General features: G+C 50.0%; 1 protein-coding gene across 1 annotated transcript; it reads right to left on the reverse strand.

Annotated features, from left to right (window-relative positions):
- Positions 1–1,808: 1,808 nt before the first annotated feature.
- Positions 1,809–8,819, reverse strand: LOC102100543 (thyrotropin-releasing hormone receptor-like). The gene is made up of 2 exons (XM_005524907.3): positions 5,282–8,819; positions 1,809–2,189 (listed from the first exon to the last, which is right to left on the reverse strand). The coding sequence occupies exons 1-2, from the start codon at positions 6,428–6,430 to the stop codon at positions 1,809–1,811; spliced, it is 1,530 nt and encodes a 509-aa protein (XP_005524964.3). The 5' UTR covers positions 6,431–8,819.
- Between the last annotated feature and the right edge of the window lie 868 nt (positions 8,820–9,687).

Genomic DNA, 9,687 nt, shown 5'->3' on the forward strand with positions numbered 1-9,687 from the left:
CTTTGCTTTGTCTGCACATCTTTATCAATATCTTGTTCTGAGCTGCTAAGGAAAAATCTGTTCTAAGGGGGAAAAAAATGTCTGTAGTATAAAAAAGATTGTTACAAGCAAATCCTCACATGTTAGCAAAAACACCTCCATTTTCTTCAAGAAGTAAATCCCAAATCTCTGTGCAGAACTTTCTTAACAACAACAAATAGGAACTCTGTTCATAAATTCACATTATACAATATACACAAAACAGTGCAAAAATAGCATGAATGCTTAAACTCCAAATGCATTATGTTTAAAATAACTGCAAAAAGCCAGTGTTCTGTTCCCTCATCCTCATCTATTTTAGGGGTAACATTGATGGTTTAATAACATGCAATATAATAATCATATATGCAAAACCTCCCTAAACACAACAAAATAGGTCCTGGACAGTTCCAACACACTGAGGGGACTTGAGTTCTTGTCCTGACTCATTCAGTGAAGTGATTTCCTGTAGATGCAGAATGGTTAATTAACATTTTGTGCCCTTGAAAATATCACACCCATATTTTCCCGAGTGGCTGCAAAATTCTAAGCTCTTTTAACACTATAGTTTGGTGAAAGCCAAACTAAGGTAATTTGACTAGTGAGGCTGCATTGGCTGTTCAAGTGATACTTCACAGTCACTCAAGGCTAACTGGTGGCAGACACTTGTTTTATTTGGCATGAGCTTAGGGTTTGGTTCATGTGAATCTTTTTGATTTTGCTCATAGTCCAGATGGTCTCTTGCAAGTCTGGGGCAAGTGTCCTTGGTCTCCTGGATGCTGCAGGGTATGAATATCTACTGACAGCAGCAATAAATGTTTGTGTCAGTAATCACAAAACACTTAAAGGGCTTCACAAATGATTTCCAGGAAATAAGAGAATTTCTTCACCTGCCATGGAAATGCACCTGTAGCTGGGGCAGAGAGCAACACTGCTCTGTGGTACACAACTACACAGATCACTGGGGCTTACAGGACAAGAGTACAGCTTCCAGCTGAAGCAAGCAGAGGAATTTGGACAGGAAAGGTAAAGTTATCCAAAAGAAACTCAGACCACAACATGGGAAGTACTTCTGTTACATTAGGGAGCATTTACTATTAGTTTGTTCATTATTAGTTTGCTAATTGTAGCAAATCTGTCTGGATCTCGGGTTTCTGTGCTACCAGCACTGCAGTGTTTCCAGAGACATGATATGAGGCCCATGACACCCAGCTTTGGTTATTCCTAGTGTAGGAGTCTCCCCCTGAGAGTCCCTTTACAGTCAATGGGCTTGTATCTTGGAGGCATTTATCTCCTCTGTGGGGATGTATTCCTCACAGGAGAGCGGTGAGATGAGACACGTGGAAATGCCTAATTGTCCTCATTAACTTCAAAAGGACTCCAGAGGAGCAGCTTCCATGGGGTGTCTGTGGCATGTCAGTTTGGGTAGGACAGACTCACACTAGAAAAAGGGTGTATTTTTTCCTTGAACAGTCTTCTGTTCCTGGGATTCCTTTCAGTGCTTTGGTCCAGCTCAGCACTTGCACATAACAAAATGGGGTGGCACTGCTATATTTAACAACAGATGCTTTGGAGATGCTAAATATTGACATGTGCCTAACACTTCACCAAACAAGAATAAATTAGCACTAAGGAAAAGCAAATTAATTTGCCTATAACAATACGTTTTCTTAAATGCCCTGAAGAAGTATTGAATGAAGCTCGCTGCAGTGCCAAAGCAATTCCTCTTGGCACTCTCCCAGCACAGTGTGTACAGCCACTTAGCTCCCACTGCCTGCGTTGTTTCAGTCTCAGGGGATTTGTTTATGTTTCTTTGCAGGTGCAGGGAGCCTGCTCAGATCCTCCTGCTCGGTGAGGTTGTGGTCAGAGCTGTCGTGAGAACAGTCCTTCACAGTGCTGTAGTACACCGGGGTGCAGGGCGGGGCAGGGTGCTCAGCACCCTTCTCCTGGCACTTGTACAGCTTCCTGAAGGCAGCCCTGAACTTCTGGGACATGAGGTTGTAGATGATGGGGTTGATGGCACTGTTCAGGTAGATGCACAGGCGGCAGAAGAGGAGGAACCATGTGTTGAGGTACGGAGGGTCCACGAAGGAGTTCACCACCACCAGTGTGCGGTAAGGCAGCCACAGCACGGCGAAGAGGGCCACCACCACAGCCAGCATCTTGGTCACCTTGATGGGGGGGAGATGCAAAAAGAGAAATAGCCAGATGGTGCTAAATCTCCAGCACAACTTTCCCACTGTAGCACTGGTGCAGACAGCTAGTTCCCCTCTCTAAGCATTTAAAAGAAACACCCAGGGCATGGCACTAGTTCTTGCTGAAACCGTTTTAATCAGGAAATAATCTTGCATAAATAAAACCAGAAATTATAGATTGTCATCTACTATTGAAGAGCCTCTAAATCTCTTTAGGAAAGGTATTCACCATCCTTGTAATGAGCTAGGATAAGCATGGGAATGTCTGTACCAGAAAACAAATTTGAAAATTTTACATAACAGTAAATGAATGGGGAAAATACTTGTCTAAAGGTAGGGACCTAGGTTTTAGGGGTGTCAGGGAATGCACTTCATCTCCTTGCCTAGGGTTTCCTGGTTTCCTACATCACTTACATCGTTCCAGGAACAGGCTTTTGGTTCAGAGCAACCCTGGAAGCAGAGGAGACTGTCAGGAATCTTTTATTACTTGTGCTGATATAGGGCTTACTTAGCTACTTACCATGGGTTACTTTAATTTTCAGCACACTAGGGGAGTACTACATAAACATATTGGGAACAAAAAGAAACTGAGAACTCAAAAGTGAGCAGTAATTGCCCTCAGCTCAAAATAAGCTCGTTCAGGAAATTGGGGTTTTGCACTGAAACACCAGTCATCCTAATAATTTCAACAGCTATTTCTGGTAAGTGGCAATCCTCCTCAAACAAATACTAACACAATACACACGTCCCCAAGGAGGAAAGTATGACTAAACACTGATGCCACACGCGTATCTAGGCAGTGGTGTTTCAAATGTCAGAAAGGGAGTTGTGCAATAATCCAGTTCTTAGTATGGACATAAGCACTGGGATCACATTTAGAGTCTCTCAGCTTTTCTTGGAGTGCTATTTTACTTCATCAAAAGAAACTATACCTTCCTGCAATGCCGTGAGTAGAAACTGGGAGTCATTGCTTGTGGCAACAAAACTTTCCCTAGAAGAAAGGGACTATTACCCAGCTGTGGCCAAAATAGAAGGTGTTTGCTGTGTGTGGTTTAATGGAAATGTGAGGACACTTCCAAAAATAAGATCTTGCAGTGATACAATGAGTGCTGAGGCTGTTGCTAAGACTGAAACTTGTTTGCTGCTACAGTTTGTTGCCTTTTGGGAAAGATTTGAGAAAATGTACAAGTGGTGTCTCACAAAGCTGTGTCCAGCCTCTTCTCCTCTCCTGGAAGCCACAGATGCTTCTCCCCAGCCAGTATCCTCCCTCCTTATTCCTGCACCGTACATTCTGAGTTGTACAGCCTTTTTTTAGGAATCCCACTCCCTCTAGTGGTCCCTCTTCGGGAGGAGAAATACAGACTTGGAGGTGCTTGTAGAAGTGGTAAATACAGCAAAGCTCACACCTTGTTTATTGTCCTGCTCAGGATTTAAGTGCTTTTAGAAGCACCAGTGAGAGAACTGCAGCACCTTCACACCCCAAAAGCAGGGCAGTTCTGTAGGAGCACAGCCACAGAAAATCTCCCTCAGCCATCCAGGCAGGGGAGAAAAACAGGCCCTTCTGAGAGAGCCCCTTTAGGAGCTTTCCCAGGGAACTCTGGGCACGGGACCTGGAAGAGCCAGTTCCCCTATAAAGAGAGGCCAGAGGAGAAATGCTGATGTGGGTGTCTGTACTCTGGTCAGAGGCACCTCCAGAGCTACACACACACCAACTGGAAGCCCTGGAAAACTGCTTTACAGTTTAAAAACTTAGTGCCTTCTTTATTCCTTATGATGGCAGCACTGTGATGTCAGGCTTTCCAAGGAAGTCTTTGTGTGCTAGGATATTGTGGGAGGTAATGCCAATCTCGAGTCAACTCCTGGTGTAACAGCAAAGAGAGCAGAAGATGTTTCCAGGAGCTGGAATGCCCCAGCAGCCACTTGTCCCAAAAATGCTGGAGCATGCTGTGCCACTCCACAGCACAGCATTGCAGGGGGAGCAGCACAGCCCCTCCAGCAAGCTGCTCTGGAAGGAGAGATCCATCAACCAGTCGAGAGCCCTCACTGCAAAACACCCTGCCTGAGGCTCCTGCAGCAGCCAGTGGCCATGGGAGAACAGGCAAATGCTTTTGAAGAAGTCAGCACTTGCTTTAAACCTTTCAGAGAAAAAGGGAGGAAAAGCTGGACTGGAAAGATTCAGAAGTTCATGAAGAAATACACGTTCTCTGAGCTGTTTGCTTCCCCTCTGTGACCCTGACTCGTCTCTCCTGGGGAATGGAGGTTCCTGTGCAAGGCAGACAACAAGCTACTGAGCTGGAAACACAAGGACTATAGGGCAGGCTGAAGCCTACTTTGGAAATCACAACAGAACTAGTGATTTAATGGACTTCAAGCCAAAGTCCCAGATTCAACCCCTTTCTTTAAAAGGAAAGCTGAATGGGCCCTGCCTATTCAGAGTGGGACTGTCCCTTGTCTGTATACTGACCTGCCCAAAGAGATGGGACACGAGGCAGTGATTGCCCATGTGAACAGAGAAGGATGAGCAATTAGGACAGAAGGAGGTGGGAGGAGAAGGATACGGAGAGATAGGAGGCAGCTGAGAGACACAGGAACCACCGAAATGCAAACACACCGCTGTGGCAGTGACTCCCCCGGCTGCACGGATGGGGGGGCTGCAGCCAGGGCTGGTCTCCAAGGGAAGACAGTTCTCCCTTCTCTTTGCTCCTTTAAATGTGAGCTCACCTGCACAGGACGCTGTCTGAGAGATGAGTCCCACTGCCATAACGTGACCCAGCCCTCTCCTCCTCGGGGAGGCAATCAGTAATTAATTAGCCAGCAGAAGTGCCTGCACTCCTGCCTCTCCCCGCCTGAATCCCTGTCCTGCTCTACCAAGCCCGACCAAAGCAGGGGGAGCCCATCCGTGCTGCCAGACTCCCGCTGGGCTTGAGGGGCTCCTTTGCAGCAAACCAACGCTCCCCACTCCCTCCAGAAAGGGAAACAAAGCTTTGTGGCGCCTCATCCCTGCCAGAACGGCCCTCAAAGCCCCGAGCCCCTGGCAGAGCAGACCCCAGACGGCGGGGAGCCCCTACCTGCTTGCGGGAGCTCAGGGCAGCCCTGCCGCCCCGGCAGGAGAGCTTGAGGGAGCTGCCCTGGTGCCCGGAGCCCGGGGAATGCTGCGGGGTGCCGGGCACGGGGCTCGCGAACAGGATGCGAGCAATGAGGCCGTAGAGGACAGTGGCCAGCCCCAGCGGGATGACATAGAAGACGGCAAAATCCAAGAAGTAAATGGGCATGTAAAGGCTTCTGGAGACCCGGTAGCCACAGGTGACCTGCGCCCCATCCGAGAAGGTGACCTGGGTGGTGTCCACCAGGAAGAACCACATGAGGCAATAGAGGGAGGTGAAGAGCCACAGCGAGGCGATGATGCGCCTGGCGCGGGACACGGTGCACAGGAGCTGTGCCTTGATGGCGTGGCAGATGGCGATGTACCGCTCCACCGTGAAGGCAGCGATGGACCAGGCGGAGATGTTGATGCCCAGGTACTGCAAGTAGGTGATGCAGAGGCAGCCGGCGTAGCCGTACACCCAAGAAGCCAGCACTTCGGAGATGTTGGGCAGCCCGGCGGCCAGCAGCACGATGAGGTCGGCCACGGCCAGGCTCACCAGGTAGCAATTGGTGGGGGTCACCATGTGCTTGGTGCGCAGCACCACCAGCACCACCATGGCGTTGCCGGCGATGCCCACGCCGCAGATGAGCAGCACCAGCAGGATGGTGACCACCTGCAGCTCCAGGGGCTGCCGGGGCATCCTGCCCAGGCTCTGGTTGCCGCTGGCCGAGCCGTTCTCCATCGCGCCTGCAGGCACCGGCGGAGCCCCGCGCACCCTGCGGCGGCAGCGGGAGCCGGGGCTGTCCCCGAGCCCCCTCCCCGCTTTCCCGCCCACCCCGGCTCCTCCCTCGCCTTTTTTTTTCCACGATTCGCCCCAAGTCTTGCAGCCGCCCTGCTCCTTGCATCCCTCTCCCCTGCAAACTCTCCGCCTGGAGGGGCGGGGAGCGGCCAGGATCCCCCCAGTCCTCGGGGGTCTCCAGGAGCTGCCGTGAACCACCCGGGACTGTCCAGAACCCCCAGGCTCCCGGGGCTCTCCAGGACTCCCCTTAGCCGCCAGGACCCCCGGGAACCACCCGGCTCCCCCAGGACAGCCCCCAGCCCCCTCGGACCCCGCATCGCCTCCCGCCAGCATCCCCCGCCTGCGCCCGCCGGGTCCCAGCGCACCGCTGGGCAGGACGGAGCGGGAGGAGGAGGAGGAGGAGGGAGGGAGCCCAGGCAGGGGATGGGGGTGCAGGTGAGAGGTGCCAGGGTGGGGAGGTGCAGAGGCTGCAAGTACCCCAGCAGTGAGTGGGACCCCGCACTGTGGGTGCCTGTGTCCCCAGCCAGTAAACAAGCTTCACTGCTCCCCCAGGACAAGGAGAGCCGAGGGTGGGGAGTCCTTTATTCCTCATCCTCAGGAGGATAGGAGCAGGGCGGTGCCAGTGAGATCCACAACCTTTCCCGTTTCCCTTGGGCTGAGGAATGAACCCCTGAATGAACCTCCTGTCCCAAACAAGCACAGTGTCACTTCTGAGGGAGAAGGCTTAACCCAAAGATTCCAAATCTTTCCAACAATGAGGCTGGGATATCTGGTATCTCCCTGGTGGTCAGGCTGGGAGATGAGATCCCTGATGGTCAGCAATAGCCACAGTTTGCTGCCAGCTCCATGCTTGTTCCTGATGTCTCTGCAATCTGTCAGAATGAATTTTCAAATTGAAAGAGTAATTGTGCTAAGGGCCCCCTAACCCGTGGAGTGGAAAAAAAGACAAGGGGACAACTCTCTTTTTTATTAGATCAGATTTCAATTAAAGGCAGAGGTGTCCTGTTAATCCCAGACACTGAGGCACATATCCAAAGTGTGAAGGGTCATTCTGATGCTGAGTGATTGAAGTCCAATGTTTCACAGGCAAATTTTTAAACCTGGGCTGCACAAACCTGGGTGGATAAAATGCTTTTTGCCTCAGCCCAAGGAGCAGCACTGTCCCCAGGCTTTGACTTACAAATAGTGTTTTCCCCTTTGCTCTGGGGAACCTTATGCTGCTCTTTGGCAGACAACAATTCATGTCTTTTTCACTGCTTCCCATGATATTTCATTCACCTTTGGGTCAGTTTTAAAGGACAAATTATTCTCTTTTTCTCTTTCCATTTGGCTTCCTTAGGGCTCTACTGGCAGCCTGCACCAGGTCCTCTGTGTCCTGGCCAGCCTCACACCCCTGCCCTCCACAGCCCCAGGTTTGGGAGCAATGGCAGCTCCTGTCCCTTATTGCACTTTTGTGGCAAGGACTGGGAGTGTGGGCACGTGTGTTTTCTCACATAATCCAAGGTATTTCAGTGCTCTGGAGTGACTCTAACACAGACACAATTCCAGCACTTCATCCCACTGCTGCTGGCTCACAGTGATGCTGGGAGCCCTCAGAATGTGGACTGTGTCATAAAACTGTGTGTGGGAGAGGAGAAGGGACAAACCTGGCACAAATGTTCTCAGAGAGAAGTTGGGGTTCATTTGCTTCCTCAAACCCATTCCAGGAACTGGCTTTGTTAGATCAGGAAACAAAACCAAGACAAATGCCTGCAGACACTGGAAAAAGCTTTGTTTTGGTTCAGACCTGGAACACTGTGCAGGATAATTGCAGGTAATTACTCCCCTGGCTGCTTTACTCTGTGGCACTGACAATCCAGCAGTTATTAGTGCAGATAATAACAGCATTTAAAGCACCCCTCTGAAGCAGTTCCTCCTGCCAGTCCCTGAGCAGCTCTGTGTCCATCACCAATCCTCCAGGAAATGTGCCTGAACAAGCAAAAAGCAAGAAGCAGGTGGAAGCATTGGCTTTCAGGACAACACAAAGAAATGGAAGCACTGGGAGTCCCAGTCTTTCTGGAATCTTGATAACTGTAAGAGGAAACTGTGGTTTGGGAAACCAAAGCTGAGCCTTTGCCAGAACCAAGCAAGGCTTGGAGCTGTACTGTGAAAAATTACACATCTGATGTGCTTTTGGGGCACCGTGTGTGACACATCCTACCTCAACCACCCATCCCAGTGCTCATCCTGAGGACAGCATGCAGGGTAGGATGTACTTGGAGCCAGAACAGAGATTGGCAGTTCCCAGAACAGTAATCAGGGTGGATATATGCTGGAGGGGCATCCTGAGGGGATAATAGCCACAATAATGCTAAGGGGAGATAAAAGCTCTTCATGCAATATTATAAAATAATAAAACTCTGCCAGAACAATTAGACTGTAATTACGGGTTATTTCATATTCTGTGACATCTAAATGCCAACACCATAACTCTGTAACAACAAGCACTTGGTACAGCACACTCTGCACACCTGATGAGCACAGCCCTGGGAGAGCACAGCAGCCTCCAGCTCTGCTCCTGCTCCCTGTCCATGCAGGCAGAACCATGACATGCATCTGGGAATCAGGGAGGAAACATGAGCCCACCCTCACTTGGTATCCAGGTCTGGGCTCATACCATGACTGGATGTCACACCAAGCAGGTGTGACAAAATGGGACTGACAAAATGCTCCAAGTCCTTAGGTCTGGTGTAAACACCCAGGAAACACTGGGAATGGTGTCTGTAAAGTTCTTCATCACTGAAATCCACCACTGCATCCTACACAGCAGTCTAGGGCATGAAAGGGCAGGAAAAAGCCTGCTAAAGCTGACCTCTCTGGTCCTGCTGCTGCAGATCTTCCCTCCAAAATATGTCTCTGATCCATCAGCCTTCACTCCTCAGAGCTGCTCTGGTTAGTCCAAAAGAACAGGTGATGAAATTGCAGCAGCTCTTGCTGCTCAGGAGCCTCCACCCAATTTGTGGTTTCAAACATTTTTTCAGTCTTTCCTGTGTGCACTGCTCATTGCAGTGTCCAGACAGAGGGCAAATCTCTCCCTGCTCTTAGAGGAATTTATTCCAATGCCAGAGAAAGCTCCTTCCTCCTCTCAGCCCCATCTAAAGCACCATACTCACTTCCCACAGAGCCCAGGACCACACATACATCATCAGCTGCTCCTGAGAGAGCAAAACTCACATGGTTTTAGGCATCTATTTTTAGGAAAGGTCTAGATGGGACCAAAGTTCCTCCCTCCCTCACTGTGGTTGTGAACCTGGCATTACTGATTCCCTGGCAGTGCAGAGCACAAAGCATTGGGCACATGGAACAATTTCTTCCCTCTCCTGGTAAAGGGAAAAGGTGATTCATCCCATCCCAGCCACAGCCTCAGCTTGACCTGCTCCTTCCTATGATTCACAGAGGTTCTACTTTATTGTCTGAACAGCTTAACTTATAATGCAAAAGAGGAAGCTTTCAGCTTTTCAACTTGGCTGTTTCAGTTTCTCAACCTGCTTCAAAGGAAAACCTCTCGTCCAAGCCATGGATCACCCCTGACTAGTCAGACCCCTGGCCTT

Source organism: Pseudopodoces humilis, chromosome 19 (assembly GCF_049639895.1).
Source record: "Pseudopodoces humilis isolate 2021_Gansu_Grassland_sample_001 chromosome 19, ASM4963989v1, whole genome shotgun sequence".
NCBI lineage: Eukaryota > Metazoa > Chordata > Aves > Passeriformes > Paridae > Pseudopodoces > Pseudopodoces humilis.